This window comes from Mobula birostris, chromosome 5, assembly GCF_030028105.1.
Source record: "Mobula birostris isolate sMobBir1 chromosome 5, sMobBir1.hap1, whole genome shotgun sequence".
In the NCBI taxonomy this organism is placed as follows: domain Eukaryota; kingdom Metazoa; phylum Chordata; class Chondrichthyes; order Myliobatiformes; family Myliobatidae; genus Mobula; species Mobula birostris.
Window position 1 is genome coordinate 95,374,117 of NC_092374.1, and position 18,885 is coordinate 95,393,001.

Below are 18,885 nucleotides of genomic sequence, written 5' to 3' on the forward strand. Positions count from 1 at the left end.
GTTGCTCTTTGTGAGGATCCGCTTCGCTGTTTTAACTGCTGATTCAGCTTTTCCATTCACTCTGCTATTTCCGGGGCTGCTACACAAGTGCTCAAAATCCCATTCTCGTGCAAATCTGTGAAACTCCACTGACGTGTATTGTGGCCCATTATCACCAACCACTTGTGTTTGGCTACCATATCTCGCAAAATGAGCCTTTATTTTGCAAATAACGGCTGCGCTGGTCGTATTGCAAAGAAGATCTACCTCGAAGAGATTGCTGTAGTAATCAACGGTGACGAGGTACTCTTTTCCTTCGAATGTAAACAGGTCAGTTCCTATCTTTTCCCACGGCCGAGCAGGTACCTCATGACTCATAAGCGATTCTTTCTGCTGACTCATTTCGTATGTGCGACAAATATCACATGTAGCAATATATTGTTTGATATCGCTGCTCATGCCTGGCCAAAAAAGATATTCGCGTGCGCGTTTGAGGCATCTTTCTACGCCCAAATGTGACGAATGAATTCTTTCCTTCATTTGCTTTCGCTCACTTTGCGGTATGATGACACGCTCACCTTTGAAGATTAAGCCGTCTTGGACTGCGAGCTCATCCCTGTAGCTATAGTAAGGTAGCTCTGGTAGCGCATCACGTTCGCTCGGCCATCCACTGATGATTACACATTTCAACATCTGTAGTGTGTCATCTTTCACTGTTTCTATGCGAATCTGCTCCAGATGCTCATCGCGGATTGGCAGGTGCGATAGCATGTCGACTTCGTCGAAGCTGTTCTGGCCTGGAGTGCCGCTAACTGCTCACGATAGCGTATCCGTGAGATGCATGAGCTTTCCTTGACAGTAGGTGATGTCGAAGTCATAGCTCTGCAGGCGAAAAAGCATTCCCTGTAGGTGCTTTGGTGTCTTCACCAATGGCTTCTTAACTATCATTTCGAGCAGCTTGTGATCGCTGAGTACCCTTGTGAAGCGGCCAAAACTGTATTGATGAAAACACTCAAATGCGAAAACGATTGCGAGCTGGTAGTCCTTCCAGCGCCTGATGCAGCCTGCGCTGGAAGATCTCTGATGAAACACTGGTTCCAAAGGGAGCCTGAGCCATCTATACCGCCTGAAAGGTGTGTTGAAAGTGGCGAGTATGCTTGATTCACTGTCCAATTTCACTTGCCAGAACGCAGAACTCATATCAAGCTTGCTGAGAACTTTAGCCTGGTCAAGATCTGGCAAAATGTCCTCTATCACCGGAAGGGGGTAGTGTTCTCTTCTCAGTGCTTTGTTCAATAGTCGAGGGTCAATGCATATACGAAGATTGCCATTCTTCTTCTCTGCCACCACTAACTGGCTAACCCACCTTGTAAGTTCTAGGACTGGAGCTATCACCTTGCGTTCTACCAGTTGATCAAGCTCAGCTTTCACTTTCTTCATAGTGTGAGGTAGACGTCGTGGGGGTAACACTGTGGGTTGAACTTCCTCATCAATCTGCATGTGGGCTGCACCCGGAAGCTCCCCGAGCGCATCATCAAACACCTCTGCATAGCGTTCTTCTAGTGTGCATTGTTTTTCTTTAAGTGTAGATGCATGCGCGCTGCGAAAGTTGTCATCGTTGACCATAATCAGCTTCATTTGCTGGCTGGCCTTGCTTCCCAGCAATGGTGTAAAGTCGTCAGTGACCACGACAAATTCGACAGAATACTTGTGGTTCGTCATGGGGTTACGCAATTTCACTCTGCACATCCCTTCTGCATCCATGGTGGTCTTGTTCCACATCATCAGCTTTTTTGTGCATTGTCTTAGTGTGTGGTCTACTCCCTCCAAGTATTTGCGGGGTAAAATGTTAATGTTCGCCCCGCTGTTGACTTGGAAGTCTGTTGGCTTTCCATTGATGAGCGTCTGTGCAAATACGTCATCCCTTGTCTTCAGACTGTCGACCACCAGTATGACATTGTCGATAAACTCGGTGCTGCTGTCACTGTTGGTTTGGTCATCGCTTTCTGCTGCCACCCCATGCCTGGGCTTCTGCTTGCATACCTTTGCAAAGTGATTTCGAATGCGGCACGCCTTGCGTACCTGTCCGTATGCTGGGCATTGTTGCTTGTCTCTTGCATGTTCCGTGCCACAGCACTTGCAAGGGTTCACTTTGCTTCTGTGGCTGTTCAAGGTGCCTTTTGCTCTGGCTCCACCACTAGCACTAGCCTTCTGTCCAGGATGCTTTGAACCTTTCTTGTTAGTGCGAGGTTTAATCCCATGGACAGTAGCGGACCTGCTGTCTGCAGCTGTACTGAATGCTTGTAGGTGTGATTCAGCCATTTCTGTGCTTTTACAGATGTCAATGCAGTCATTGAGCGATAGCTTTCTCTCTTGTAACAGACGGTTCCTGGTTTGGGAGTCGTTAATGCCCAGTACGATCTTGTCTCTCAGCAGACCGTCTGACATACACAAGCAAAAATTACATGTCTTGCAAGAGTTCTAAGGCTGGCAAGGATCGATTCAAAGGTCTCACCTTGTTCTTGTTGCCATTTGTTGAACAAGTACTATTCATATGTCTCATTTTTCTCACCGATAGCATATCTGTCAAATGCAGCTAAAATCTTTGTGAGATCTTGGCCTTCAGCCTCATCTACGAACACAAAACTGTTCTGGACCTCAAGTCCTGACGGTCCAATTGTATGCAAAAATAATGCCATCTGCTATGCTGGAACTTGCTTGTGCCGTTGTGCTACAACGCTGTAGTTCGTCCACATCTGTTGCCATGTCTTCTATCCGTCTATCACTCTATGGTTGACCGTCACGACAGCTGGCAGGCGGATGCCGCTGACCGGGGGAGGACTTCTGCCCTGAACATGGTTCCCCAGCACAGGGTTGCCTGCGGGTGCTGGGTGCTGCTGAGATTCTGCTGTCTCACCTCCAGGCATTGCTACTGCACCCGTCTCTATTTGTGGCTGGCTGCTCATCTCGGTCGACATTTTTCTACTTTTACACTCACTCTCCGATGTTTCAGAGTTGCGCTATCATTATGCTGCCAACTGCAAGTTGAAAAAATCGGGCACTGCAGTTGAAAAAAGCAATTTTCCGAATCCCACCGCTGCCACCATGTTTCGGGACAGATATATCAGATAAAAACAATGGCGCATGCGCACCAACTTTAATCGTCTGCTCACAAGTGCACGTACAAGTATATAACACCCCTGTAGTGGTCATAAGCAGTCACTATGTGACTCAGCTCAAAGCTGCTTCAAGCTCTGACAGCCACGTGCAAGAAGAAATATCCTCCCTCAGCCTCAGAACGCCAACAGCCACACCTCCATCATAGTTAGGTAGACAAATCCCCAGCAGGATCCAACAGCTTAGTCCTCTGGCTTCATTTTGCTCTTGGATGAAGAAGCCACTCCCCCCCCCCCACCTCCCAACAAGAAACCCTTGGGTAAACGTCACTGCAACATTCACAGAGTGCTGAAGGAACTCTACAGTCCAGGTAGCATCTATGAAAAGGCCGAGACCCTTCAACAGGATTGGGGAAAAAAGATGAGGAGCAGAGTATGAAAGTGGGGGGAGGGAGGGAAGAATCACAAGGTGATAGGTGAAATCGAGAAGGGATGAAGTAAAGAGCTGGGAAGTTGATTGGTGAAAGAGATACAGGGCTGGAGAAGGGGGAATATGAAAGGGGAGGACAGATGGCCTTGGAAGAAAGAAAAGAGAGAGGTGATGGGCAGGTAAGGAGATAAGGTGAAGGAGGGAAAAGGGAATGGGGAATGGTGGGGGGGGGGGGTGGTCATGACTAGAAGTTCAAGAAATTGATGTTCATACCATCAGGTTGGAGGCTACCCAGAATATAAGGTGTTGCTCTTCCAGCCTGAGTGTGGCCTTATGGTGACATGTCAGTCCCTGACCTCCTGTACTGTTGCGATGAGGCCACACTCAGGTTGGAGGAGCAACACCTTATATTCTGTCTGGATAGCCTCCAGTCTGATGGTATGAACATCTATTTCTTGAACTTACAATAATGCTTCCCCCCTTCACCACGCCCATTTCCCTCTCTCACTTTATATCCTTATCTGCCCATCACTTTCCTCTGGTGCTCCTCCCCCTTTCCTTTCTTCCAAGGCCTGATGTCCTCTGCTGTCATATTCCCCCTTCTCCAGCTCTGTATCTCTTTCACCAATCAATTCCCCAGCTCCTTACTTCACCCCTCCCCACCCTGCCGGTTTCACTTATCACCTTGTGGTTCTTCCTCCCCTCCCATCACTTTCTTACTCTGGCCCCTCATCATTTCTCCTCAGTACTGATGAAGGGTCTCAGCCCAAAATGTCGCCTGTACTCTTCCTTTCTTTTTTTCCACAGATGCTGGCTGTTCCTCCTGCATGGTTTGTGTGTTGCTTGGATTTCCAGCATCTGCAGATTTTCTCTTGCTGCTAAATGTACTAGGCTGAACATTATCTAATCTCTGATCTTATTAGCCCAGCAATGCGAACGTTTTATAAACAGGAGCCAAAAAGTGGACTGCAGCAGAAATGAACAATTAAACTAACACACAAATAGGATTTGGACCTATGATTCCTCTGAGGTTAAATTTCCCTCCTCTCTCCCCCAGGGTCAGTTGGTATGTGGAACAACCTGCCAGGGGGCTGGTAGAGGCAAATACATTAGGGACATTTAAGAAACTCCTAAGCAGAAGGAAAATGGAGGCTCTGAGGGAGGGAAGGGTTAGATTGATCTTGGATTAGGTTTAAAGGACATAAGTGGCTCATACAAGGGGTTCTAAGATAATTGGATAAAAGTATAAGGGAGGATGTCAGAAGTGGGTGTTTTATACAGTGTGATGGATGTGTGGAATACACTGGTAGAGGTGGATACAGTAGGAACATTTAAGAGACTCGGGCACATGGATGAAGAAAAATGGAAGGCAATGTGTGCAGTAAGGGTTAGATTGATCCAAGAGTAGATTAAAGAGTCTACACAACATTAGTGCTGAAAGGCCTGCACATCGATCCAGAGTCCACCGTTGGAATTAGCCCCACTCTACCGCAAGACACGGCCTCGTCGCACTGACTAAGATAGCACCATTCCCAGTAGCACAGCTGGACATGCTACCTCATAGGCCAGCGACACAGCCTTTGCCCTCTGCCTGTGGAGTTTACGCATTCTCCCTGTGACAGTATGGGTTCACTCAGCAGCACAGTGTGACCGTACACAGCAGATTGTCAGGGTTAATGTATTTACTACCAGTCAGAGTGGCTAGTGAGGAGCTATAGAATCATAAAACACTGCTGCACAGAAGCTGACCCTTCAGCCCACCTAGTCCATGCCAATCTATAATTCTGCCTACTCCCATCAATCTGCACCCTAATCATAGCCCTCCATACCCCTCCCATCCATGTAACTATCCAAATTTCTCTTCAATGTTGAAATTGAATCTGCATAGTTAATGTACTGGTTTCAATTTCCCCAAAATTTCAGGATTCAGGTAAGGTTCTATCAGACTAGAAAACAGAAAATGCAACTCCTTTATCCATAGTGAAACCGAAAACAAGAAACTATAAACCTGCTAGATTAATATCTGTCAAAACAAAAAGTTAGAAGCCATTAAATCATTCAAATCAAATCAAGTTTAATTATCATTCAACCATACATGGATTCCGCTGAACAGGACAGTGTACCTCTGGGGCAAGGTGCAAAGCACACACATGCATTCAAAATAGGGAGAAAGAAAAAAAAAGTCACACAGGAAAACACTGTTTTAGTCCAAGACCCCAAAGGACAAGTCCCTCAAATTGAGTAAGCATTCAGCACGGACTAAAAGGGCCAAGATGGCCTGTTTCCGTGCTGTAATTGTTATATGGTTATATGGTTATAAACTGATGGTTCCAAGCCACGCAGCCTGTCATTCCACTGATTGAACAACAGAGGGCAGCACTGACAAGCAAGACCAGTCCCCAACCGAGCATGGACACCACGCAACACCTCTTCCAGCGTCTCCTCACCTGCAGAGGTTATAGCAGTGCCCATTAAAAAAATTCTATGTAATCAGGCAAACTCAACGTGGCTTTTTGAGAGGGGAAATCACGTTTGATTGATTTGTCGGAGGTGTTCTTTAAAGGAACATGCACCACAGACAATAGGAGCCCAGTAGATGTGATAGGTACCCATTTCCAGAAGGCATTTGACAAGGTGTTGCAGATTATTGTGCGAAATGGAGTACAATGTATTGATTTGGAAATCATTCACTTAACAAGAATCAGCACTCAAACGATTTTCTAGTTGACAAGATGCAGTGGGTCAAGAGGATTCGGCATTGAGGATTCGCTAATTACCATTTATATAAATGAAGGAACTAAAGCTAGTTACCAATTCTAGTTTTGTCAGAAGACACAAGGTCCTTCAGCCCATGACGGCTCACAGAGATATTTATTCATTTATTTCTGTAACCGAGGTAAATTAGTGCCCCGACCCCCACACACCTACACCATTCATTCCTATGTGCTCTATCATATGACATGACCACTTCTCCACAGAAGTGTTTTCCCTTTGCTGCCTTTCGGGCAGAGTCCACCTACACTAGGGGGCGATACAGAGTAGCCAACTAATCTACCAGCGTGTCGTTGTGATGTGGGAGTAAACCCACAGAGGCACAAGAAAGGTATGGAACACCACAGACAGCAGCCAAGATTGAGACCCAACCCATGTCTTCAGAAGTGTGGGCAACAGCCCACAATGGAGAACAAAGAAACTAAAGAGAGATGCAAACACTGGTGCACCCCAGGGGTGTGTGCTTAGCCCACTGCTCTACTCTCTATATACACATGACTGTGTGGCTAGGCATAGCTCAAATACCATCTGTAAATTTGCTGATGATACAACCATTGTTGGTAGAATCTCAGGTGGGGATGAGAGGCCGTACAGGAGTGAGATGTGCCAACTAGTGGAATGGTGCCGCAGCAACAACCTGGCATTCAATGTCAGTAAGATGAAAAAGCTGATTGTGGACTTCAGGAAGGTAAGACGAAGGAACACATCCTCATGGAGGGATCAGAAGTGGACAGAGTGAACAGTTTCAAGTTCCTGGGTGTCAAGATCCCTCAGGATCTAACCTGGTCTCAATATATCAATGTAGTTATAAAAAAGGCAAGACAGCGATTATACTTCATCAGGAGTTTGAAGAGATTTGGTATGTCAACAAATACACTCAAAAACTTCTATAGATGTACCATGGAGAGCATTCTGACAAGCTGCATCACTGTCAGGTATGGGGGGGGGAGGGTGCTACTGCACAGGACAGGAAGAAGCTGCAGAGGGTCGTAAATTTAGTTGACTCCATCTTGGGTCCTACAAAGTACCCAGGACATCTTCAGGGCGCGGTGTCTCAGAAAGGCAGCGTCCATTATTAAGGACCTCCAGCACCCAGGGCATGTCCTTTTCTCACTGTTACCATCAAGTACGAGGTACAGAAGCCTGAAGGCACACACTCTGATTCAGGAACAGCTTCTTCCCCTCTGTCATCCGATTCCTAAATGGATATTAAACCTGTGAACACTACCTCACTTTTTCCAATATCTATTTCTGTTTCGGCATGATTTTTAACCACAATATACATATTCTGTGACTGAATTATTTATTTCTCCTATATTATGTATTGCATTAAACTGCTGCTAAGTTAACAAATTTCACAACACATGCCGATGATAATAAACCTGATTCTGATCAGTGGGCAAGATTAATGTAAAGTGTGGAAATGTGAAATTGCTTTGAAAGGGAATATAATGGTTTTATACAAACAGAGGATACAGAGATACAGAAGGTGTTGAGCATGGTTAATAGGGCTGGTGTGCAGGCATTAGGAAAAGCAATAAATATATTATTTTTATTTTGGGAAATGAATACAGAAGTGAGAAAGTAATGCTTCAGGTATATCCGGAATATTGAGTCATTGTGTCTGGGGGCCTGTTTAAGGATGCTAGAATCAGTTCTAAACAGGTTGACAAAATACCTGGAAGGGTGAAGTTGAGGCTCGTATCTGCTGGAGTTTAGAACAATTGGAGTCCTGACTGAGACCTACAAGATTCTGGGGGGGGGGGGGGGGGGGTTGATAAGGTGGCAGTGAAGAGGACCCACTTTGTGAAAGAATCTGGAGGTGAAGGATCTCAGATTAAGAATAAGAAATGGACCATTGTAAAACAGGAATGGTGATTTTATTTTCCCCTCAAGGGTTGAAGTTCTCTCCCTAAGTGGCTGCTGGTCTCCTGCTCTCAGAGTTGCAGGAGCAATCTCTTTCTCCCTCGATGGTGAGTGAGAGAGAGAGCGAGCCTGTCTGAGATAGTGAAGTAGTTTTTGATGGACTCTAGATCAAGGTGTCTTTGGGGCTTTTGCTATTGCTTGCATGGTTGGGGGTGGGGGTGCGGGTCAGTGCTTCTGACAGTGCCAGTGGGGGGAGTAGTGTGAGCTGCCTTAAAAACAATCATCCATTAGCACACATCTACAGTGATGAAATGCTTTGAGAGGTTGGTCGTGGTTAGGGTCAACTCCTGCCTCAGCAAGGACCTGGACCCACTGCAATTTGCCTATCGCAACAACAGGTCCATGGTGATAGCTCTTTACGCGACCCTAAATCACCTGGACAATACAAACACTTATGTTGCTGCATAGGATCGAAAGACGCTACAGAATTAGTCAGTTCTATCTTGGGTACTAGCTTCTGTAGTACCCAAGACATTTTCAAGGAGAGATGCTTCAAAATGGCGACATCCAGCATAAAGGACCCCCAGCTCTTCTCATTGTCTCCATGAAGGCACATGCTCAACATTCAGGAACAGCTTCTTCCCCTCTGCCGTCCAATTTCTGAATGGACATTGAGTCCCAGAACACTACCTCAATGCTATTTTTTATTTGTTTTTGCACTATTACATATTACTGTAATTCAGTTTTTTTAAATCTATATTAGGTATTGCATTGTACCGCTGCTGCAAAGTAAAATTTCAGGTGTGCCGGTGATTCTGATTACCCGCCTGGTAATGAAGTTAACAGGAGCTCAGTTTGTCTCTCCTTCTGCCCCTGCAGAGACCATCGACGAGGCCGAACGCCAGTGGAAGATGGAGTTCCACCGATGGAGCTCCTACATGGTACACTGGAAGAACCAGTTTGACCACTACAGCAGGCAGGAGCGCTGTGCTGAGCTGTGATCTTTACACTGCGGCTAGCCTAGCAAGGCAGACAGCAGCATCTCCGCAACCGACCAGACACCCTGTCTAGCTCCTGGCGACACCGCCGCGGCCCTCCGCGCCTACCACCAAACCTTGCCTTGAGACTGTCTCCAATGCAAACCCCATCCGTCAAGCCCCCCACTCAGCCAGGCAACCACTCCTCTCATACAGTCGTGGGCTGCCACACGTGTTTCACTGTCTCCTTTCTGTCCTCTAGGCCACCCCCTGCCCATCTCTGCTGCCCCACACACTCTCCCAAATGCAGTCAGTTCAATTTTCTCTCTCTCGCCTTCTCAGCCGTCTTCCCCTCCCTACTCTCCACTACTATAATCTCTTAGCAAACCCTCTCCATTCTCCCCATATCCTGCTCCACTTTAACCCCTTCTGGTATTTTCCTCACCCATACCCTCCTGTTATTCATCCTAGACCCCCTCCTCCCTTGCTCTGCTATCACACATTCTCTCCCCAACTCTCCCCCAAACCCTTCACTATAAGTCCCCTATACGCTCTCTTGCTTTGTCACAAAGATCCAGCTGCCCCTTAAGGCTCTGGGTCTTTTCCCCAATTAGTCCATCACTGGTTGAGATATTAGAAACCTACTTGGCCCCTTGAACCTCCATCACCATTCCCTATGAAAATGACTAAATCTCTGCTACAAGAAGGAATGCTGATCATTAGATCCTCTGACCTACCCAACCTCATTCACATAACCTCCATGTTCTCTGGGGAAGGGAAATCCTCTCGCAGAAGAAATTTCTCCCCCACCACAGTCCCAAATTACCACCCCAGGTCCTGAAGCCCCCCACCCCACCACATCACCCATCAGTCTGGATCTTCTACCAGCGCAAGAAACATCTCAGTGTCCTTCCTCCTCATCTCTGGCAGGACCCAATACATCTCAGAAAGATCAGCTCTCATCCTAAAAGAGGCCAAGCTTCCTGGCCCTCTCATGGCCGCTCAAAGGCTTCCTATCCCAGCTGGGACTTCCTCTGGTGAATTTATAATTGCACTGACTCCAAGGCCAGTATATCCATCCTCGGGAGTGAAAACCAAAACTGCACCCAGTCCCTTCAGAGTGATCTCAGCAACTCTTCCCTGCTCTCCAACTCTGCTTCCCTCCGAGAGAGGCTCAAGGCAGTGGATTACTTGTCGTACCTCTTTCGAAAGGATGACTTGGATCTCCCAGCGCATTGACATGTACTCCATGCTCAGCACTTGGGGCAGCACCAGAGTACTGCTCCCGAGAGCCAGGTTCAGTCTGACCTCTGGCGTGGGCTGTGTGGAGTTTGCACGTTCTTCCTGTGACGTGTTTTTTTTTTTTGAGCTGCTCCAGTTCCCTCCTACATACCGAAGGCACAAGAATAAGTGGTTATTTACCCTCTGTAAGTGACACCCAGGGTAGCACATGGTGAAATTTGGGGATTTGGGAGGAGAGTTGGATGGGTTGATAGTGGAGGAATGGGATGGATCCATGAGCCAAGCTTGACATAATGGGCCAAATAGCCTCCAGTGGCAAAAGGAAGCCTTGCTAATCAACGCCTCTTCCCTTTCAGTAAAAAAACTTCCCAAACCAAGAATATCCGAGTTCACCAGTGGGAAAACCTCACACACAGGGACATAACTAAAAGATAAGGGGCCATTCATGCTAAACTGAATATATCTAATTCCTCGTGTTTATCTATTTGTCCTCCCAGTTTCAAAAAAAATTTCCTCCCCCTCCCCTCTTCTACGCCCTACTCTGGCCGTTAACCTGCATATCACCTCACCCCGGTAACCCCCCTTTTCCCTTTCTCTTATGGTCCACTCTCCTTTCCTATCAGACTCCTTTTCCTCCAGCCCTTAATCTTTCAACCTACCTGGCTTCACCGATCACCTTCCAGCTATCCTCTTTCCCCTCCCCACCACCTTTTTATTCTGATGTCTTCCCCCTTCCTTTCAAGTCCTGAAGAAAAGTCCCGGCCCAAAACGTCAGCTGTTTATTCATTTCCATAGATGCTGCCCAACCGGCGGAGTTCCTCCAGCACTTTGGTCTTAGTGTCACCCTGGACCTCCAGCAACTGCAGACTTTCTCATGTTTATAACACTAGTCTCTGTAGCTTTCCATACATTGTCCACATATAAACCATTAATTGCACCTGTTTTGCCGCACTTCTACCTCTGTCCACCCTTACTTAGTACCAGTCTAGATTACATCGAGCCCATCCCAACAGAAAAAGCTCTCTCCTGCACTCTGTTCCAATTCGTACGTCTTAGCCAACAATCCCAAGAGAGGGTACAGAAAAGATTCACAAGGATGTTGCTGGAAGCAGAGGGTTGAAGTTACAGAAGAGACTGACCAACCTGGGGCCGCTTTCCCTGGAGTGACGAGGTTAAGTGGTGACCTTGTGGAATAAAAGGGTTTATAAGATCACGAGGGGCATTGATGCAATCTGTTTCCCAGGCTGAGAGAGTCTAAAACTAGAGATCATAAGTTAAAGGTGAGAGTGAAAGGGATTTAAAGGATACCTGAAGACAGGTTTTTCTGCAGAGGATGGAGGGTAGATGGAACAAGCTGCCAGCGGTAGCGCTGGGTACAGTTACAATGTGTAAAAGACTTATGAACAAGCATGTAGATAGAGAAGATTGAAATGGATACAGGCTAGGTTTCTTTTCTTTCGCGGAACGCACTGTCAGAGGTTGGTGGTAGAGGCAGTTGCATTAGGGGCATTTAAGAGGATGGATGATAGAAAAGTGGAAGGGAAGAGTTAAATTGATCATGGAGTAGATTGAAAAGGGGCACATCGTGGGCCAGAGGGCCTGTACTGTGCTCTAATGTTTGATGTTCTCAATGAGATTATCTCATGAAGGCACTGTGGTCAGTATGGAAGAGTTGGGCTGAAGGGCCTATTTTGCACTGTATAGACAAGGGATATGTTTCACAACATTGGAAGTGCAGTTCAATAAACAACAGCCAGGAGATTGGTTTGGCTTATCCAGTGACATTACACCAGTCCAGAAATCTGACTGGTGCTCTTCCACTGTGTAGTCACCCTGCTACAATTACCATGTCAGCTACGTAGGGGGTGGTTTCATTTAGCAGGCAGGGCGAGTTGGCTCCAGTTACCATATGACACCTTCTTACCAGCAAAGTGCCAGCCAGTACATCCCTAGTCCTTGGGCTCCATTCACCAGCACTACCTCCCTCCAAACTCCAAGGGATGTCCCATTATTGCTGTTCCCAACTGTCCCCTGCATTCGATTCCCCTCCCGAATGACGATTCCCTCCCCTAGCCATCATTGAATTCCAGTTCTCTTCCCCATCCCATAGACAGAGCTCCAATCTGTCCCCCCTGTCACCACCACCCACCCCAAGTTGGGTCCAATACACTTCTGGCCTTAGGAAAAGCAGACCAGACCAAGGGGTATGTCATGTGCAACCTTCAATGAGACTTCATAAGACATCAGTGAGACCATTGTATGCTGTTTAGGGCCTCCTATCAAAGAAAGGATGTGCTGGCACTGGAGAGGGTCCAGAGGAGGTTCTCAAGAATGATCCTGGGAATGAAAGGGTAATGTATGAGGAGCATTTGATAGCTATGGGTATGAACCCACTGGAGTTTAGAAGAATGAAGGGAGGAGTCTCATTGAAAAGTACCAAACATTGAGTGGATGTGGAAAGTTTGTTTCCTACAGTGGGAGAACCTAGGACCAGATGACACAGCTTCTGAGTACAAGGACATCACTTTAGAACAGAGATGAGGAAGTATTTCTTTAAGCCAGAGGGTGGTGAATCTGTGGAATTCATTGCCACAGATGGCTGTGGAGGCCAAGTCACTGAGTATAGTTAAAGCAGAGTTGATAAGTTTCTTGATTAGTAAGGGTGTCAAAAGATACAAGGAGGAAGAAGAATGGGGTTGAGGGGTTGATAAATCAGCCATGATGGAATGGTGGAGCAGATCAGCTGGGCCAAATGGTTTAATTCTGCTCCTATGTCTTATAGTCAATGCAGCCAAACTCTGGGCTCGAGGTCTAAAGGTGATGTTATGTGGTGAATGATCAACATGGCAATCAGAGGTATAGGTATGCTGAACATCCAGGATTTTCTCCTACAACTGCCCTGGGCACAGACAGGGCTGACCCTCACCTGGACAGCAGCACTCCAAAGACAGACCTTCTGCAGCCCCACTCCATCTGCTGTCTGCCCTCTTGGAATCCAGCAGGAATAAACATGCACTTCTAAAAGATATCCCAAATTCAAGACTGTTATTTGGAGAAGAGGTTGCTTGATAACTACCTTCTTGCCACAGAATATTGGGGACAGCGTTAATTAGGAAGTTGACCCCAGCCCCACAGCTACCATTCTTTCGTTACATTGTCTATCAGAACCTTTGCAAACAGTTCTCATCTCCACTCACTCGTACCAGGCAACTCATGTGCAAGCACTCTGCATCTACACTACTGCGCTTGGGAATGAAACTGATCTCACTTTGAAATTCCCTGTGAAATACACTTTTCTCTGAGATATATTGTAAAATTATTTATTTAAGTGTTTTTTGTGTGCTTTTTCAGAGGCAGTGTCTGGTAGGTTTTGAGGGATTTAAAATCCAATTTGACAACGCTGAATGGTCCATTCCCAATGTTAATGGCAACACAGCTTGAGATTGTAACAGTTCGCAGAAAGAGACAGCGTGTTACTGATCCTGATTGCGATTCAGTGTCTCCCTAACTCTGCAGTGCCTCCGTGAAGTTCAGCAGGAGGCTGTAGTCTCATTTCCATCCCTTTGTGGGTGAGTCATTGGTTCAAGCCCCAGTTCGGGATCCCGATTCTAATAGTCAGAGCACGACAGCACAGAAACAGGCCCCTTAGCCCTTAGACTGTTATTTATTTGTTGAGATACAGCTCGAAGTGGGCTCTTCCAGCCACAACACACAGCAATCTTCTGATCTGAGCCTCGTCGAATCACAGGACGACGCACATGACCTACCAACCACCCACCTTTGGACTGTGAGAGGAAACCAAAGCACCAGAGGAAACCCATGCAGTCATGGGGAGAACGTACAAACTCTTTACAGGCAGTGGCGGGTATTAAACCCAGCTGGCTGGTACTGTAAAGCGTTGTGCCAACCACTACGCTACTGTGCCTGATCCCATCAACCCACACCTGGCCTATAGCCCTCCACACCCCTCCCATCCATGTACTTATCCAAACTTCTCTGAAGTCAAACCCACACTCTCGCCGCTCTCTGAGTGAAGATGTTCCCCCTCAGGTTTACAGTCTCTTCATGTCTACGTTGAAGGTGCAGTGTAAAGGAGACAGCTGCTTTCCCATCTTTGGGATAAGTCTTTGAAGTAAGGTCTCATACGTCTCACAGAGGGATACGAAATAAACTCCCACACCACTACAGAAACAGACATGTTCCACCTAGACTGAATCTTTCAATCATCAATGTGAAACCCGGCTGTTTGTGGTGATGTGGGAACATGACATCTCCTTCAACACTGATGACGACGATGGCTGGTTCTTTGCTTGCGAAGATCAGGAGAGAAGGAAAGTCCTTAGGAGCAACGGCACGACCATTGGTGACTGTAGAGGCCAATTCTGGATCTGTAGACTCTGGAACAGTAGGAACATGGGAAGAGCTGGCATGCATGTGCTTGGGTCGTAGGGTCCTTACTGCATCTCCTCTTCTCTTCAGCAGTCACTCTTCTGGATTCCTCAAAATCCTTGGCTGCCCTGTGGATCAGTGTTCTCCAGCGGTCTCTGTCACAAGCCGGCTGCTGCCACTCGTTGACCTCGATATTTGCCTGAGAGAACTGCTGCTTAAGTTGGTCTTTGTACCTCTTACACAGAGCACCACAATCTCTCTTGCCCTGAGGGAGTTCTCCACAGTGTACTGCTTTTGGTAACCTGGAGTTGTCCTTGCGAGACACACAGCCTGACCGGTGAAGCTGCCTGAGCAGCAAAGTGGCTTCAGTGCTTGGAAGTTGGGCCTTCTCCAGGACGTCATTGTTGGAGACACGATCCTGCCAGCTGATACCCATGATGGAGTGGAGGCAGCGCTGATGGAAGTGCTTGAGCAACCAGGTTTGCTTGTGGTACAAGAACCAGGCTTCAGAGCCGTATAGCAGTGCTGTGACGATGGCAGCCCTGTACACCTGGATTCTTGTGGACAGGCGTAGCTGGTGGCTCCTCCACACACGTTTCTGGAGGCATCCAAAGGCACTGCTGGCTCTGGCAAATCAATTGTCAACATCCCTTACTACCATACCATCGCTGGAGATGACGCTGCCCAGGGAGGTGAACTGCTCAACCGTGGTGAGAGGATGGTCACCAATGGTGATCAGAGGTGGGCTGTAAACACCACAAGGGGGTTTCTGATGGAGGATCATTGTTTTCTTCAGACTGATTATTAACTCGAAAGCCCTTGCAGCCTTGGCAAACTGAATGACTGCAGCCTGCAACACGTCCTCTGGGCGCGTGAGAAGAGCACAGTCATCTGCATATAGTATATCGAGAATAGGCTGTTGCATGGTTTTTGTTTGAGCGAGAAGGTCAGTAAAGGTTGAAGATATTTCCATCAGTTCTGAACCGAACGTAGATGTTCTCCGGAGGTGGTCTTTTTCACTTCCCACAGCATCATGCTGAATAAGGGTCCAGTGGTGTGGAATGCAAGATGACAGAGAACGCTTCACTTCTGCAGCCTTCTTCTTCCTTCACTGTGGCTGTGCTGCGTCATGATCTTCTGCCAGATCCACCACTGAGGTCTCCTTAAACATTACAATTACTCATTAGCTCTTTGTCAGGCTTTGAGGCCTAAGGAGGACAGTCTACATCAAAAATCACAACTTTGGGAGTGTTGCACTGCATTTGACCACACTATATTAGCATATTCTAAATGTAACTACCGGGGATTGTACAGCTAATGAAATAATCCCCAAACTCCAGCTATTGAAAATAGGCACTGCGAAATTTTGACAAGCCAATGTACGTTTCCCGTACAACTGCTGTTTAGTATTTATTTTTAGTAAATTATTGTAAAAAAAAAAGCCATGGCTTGAAGGCATCTATTGCCTTGTGCTTATTACTAATGATAGTGAGCCACCACAGACAGCGCAGGAGAAAACATACCTCCGAGATTAACGGGATGCCAACAGTGCTGCCAGGGAGGGAACGCCAACAGGCAGCGAATGGCCACCTATCCACTTCCAAGTGGGGATGGGCTGGTGGGTAACTTAGGGGATCTTGGATGCGATAGTGTTCTCATTATGTCTGTGCACTTTGGGAACGGTTAACGAGGATTTGAGACCCTCCACTGCTATATTCAATTCTTTTACATTGCGTAAGAGTATTTAGAGTCTTGCACTGACACCAAACACTGCCTCTTCTTCAAAGTATTCAGAGACGATGCCCATTGTATATTATGCATGTAAAGTGAATGTATTGTCATGACACAATAATCCATGCATTTTTCAATAAATATATCTCTATTGATAACCTGAAGTGATTTTCTTCAACAGACTTGTTATTTTGATTTTCCACAAAGAAAAATACAGGAACTGACCCTTCTAACTCAAACACCCTCTGGTAACAGCTCAAAGGTTCACAATCTGTGGGTTCAAGCCCTACTCCGGAGAAGCTAGCATGAAAACCAGACTGACGTTGCACAGTAATAAGGGAAAAACTAGAGGCTGAGGGTATAGAGCAGGGATTCCAAATTTTTTGGAACCAGGTAGGGAACCCCTGGTGTACAGGGCAGTGACAAGAAAGTGGATATAGGCAATACTGGAAATGGAACAGCAATTTTAAGAGGCAACCCATCACATCCTTATGAGATTTAACTTTAACCAGTGACCCCTTAACAAACTATAGACCAGTGCTTCCCCACCTGGGGTCCATGGATCCCTCAGTTAATGGTCCATGGCATGAAAAATTTAAGGAACCCCTGCTGTAGAGTCAAAGAAAAGTACAGCACAGAAATAGGCCCTTCGGCCCATTAAGTCCAGGCCAAGCCATTTAATCAGCCAAATCCAATCGACCTGCACCAGGACTATAGCCCACTATTGCCGTACCATCCCTGTACAATCCAAATTTCACTTAAACGTTGAAATCGAACTCGTATGCACTACTTGTGTTGGCAGCTAGTTCCACACTCTCCCGACCCTCTGAGTGGAGGAGTTTCCCCTTGTGTTCCCCTTAAACTTTTCACCTTTCCCCCTTAACCCATGACCTCTAGTTGTTATCCCACACAACCTCAGTGGAAAAAGCTTTCTTACATTTACTCTATATATCCCTCATAATTTTGTATACCTCTATCAAATCTCCTCTCACTCTTTTACATTCCAAGGAATATTCCCAGAGAGTTTATGGTAAAAAGAACCCTTAGGAACCAATGATCACAATATGATTGTGTTCAACTTGAAATTTGATAGGGAGAAAGTAAAGTCTGATATAGCAGTATTTCAGTGGAGTAAGGGAAATTACAGTGGTATGAGAGAGGCATTGGTCAAAGTAAATTGGAAGGAGCTGCTGGCAAGGATGTCAGCAGAGCAGCGCTGGTGTGCATGTCTGGGAAAAATGAGGAAGGTGCTGGACATGTGTATTCCAAAAATGATGAAATACTCAAACAGTAAAATAGTATAACCGTGACTGACAAGGGAAGTCAAAGCTATTGTAAAAGCAAAAGAAAGGGCATACAACAAAGCAAAGATTAGTGGGAAGACAGAGGATTAAGAAATTTTTAAAAACCTACAGAGCAACTAACAAAAATCATTAGAAGGTAGAAGATGAAATATGAAAGCAAGCTAGCAAATAATATCAAAGTGGACAGAAAAAGTTTTTTCATGTATGTTAAAAAGAGAAATGAGAGTGGATATAGGACTGCTAGAAAATGAGGCAAGAGAAATAATAACAGGAGACAAGAGAATGGCTGCTGAACTAAATGAGTATTTTGCATCAGTCTTCACTGTGGAAGACAGTAGCAGTGTGTCTGACATTGAGTTGTGTGAAGGAAGAGAAGTGTATGCAGTTACTATTACAAGTGCTCAAAAAGCTGAAAGACCTAAAGGTACATAAGTCACCTGGACCAGAGGAACTGCACCCTAGGGTTCAGAAGGAGGTAGCGTTAGAGATTGTGGTGGCATTAGAAATGATCTTTCAAAAATCATTGGACTCTGGCATAGTGCCAGAGGACAGGAAAATTGTAAATGTTACTCCACTCTAAGAAAGGAGGAAGCCAGCAGAAAGGAAATTATAGACCAGTTAGCCTGACCTCAGTGGTTGGGAAGATGTTAGACTCAATTGTTAAGAATGAGGTGATGGAGTACTTGGTGGAACAGGACAAGATGGTACAAAGTCAGCATGGTTTCCTTCAGGGAAAATCCTGCCTGACGAACCTGTTGGAATTCTTTGAGGAAATTACAAGTAGGATGGATAAAGGGGATGTAGTGGATGTTGTCTATTTGGACTTGAAGTAGGCCTTATACAAGGTGCCACACATGAGGCTATTTACCAAGTTAAGAGCCCATGGTATTACAGGAAAGTTACTAACATGGTTAGAGCATTGGCTGATTGGTAGGAGGCAGCAAGTGGGAATAAAAGGATCCTTTTCTGGTTGGCTGCCAGTGACTAGTGGTGTTCCGCAGGGGTCGGTGTTGGGACCACTTCTTTTTACGCTGTATAAATGATTTATATGATGGAATAGGTGGCTTTGTTGCCAAGTT

At 46.2% G+C, this 18,885-nt stretch overlaps 1 protein-coding gene across 1 annotated transcript in view; it reads left to right on the plus strand.

Moving 5' to 3' along the window:
* The window catches only part of ache (acetylcholinesterase (Yt blood group)), a 53,464-nt gene extending 36,805 nt beyond the window's left edge, over positions 1 to 16,659 (plus strand). The window contains exon 4 of the mRNA XM_072258454.1: positions 9,043 to 16,659. Coding sequence (XP_072114555.1) covers positions 9,043 to 9,164 — 122 coding nt within the window. The 3' untranslated portion in view covers positions 9,165 to 16,659. The remainder of the gene's footprint in view (positions 1 to 9,042) is intronic.
* The last annotated feature ends 2,226 nt before the right edge of the window (positions 16,660 to 18,885 follow it).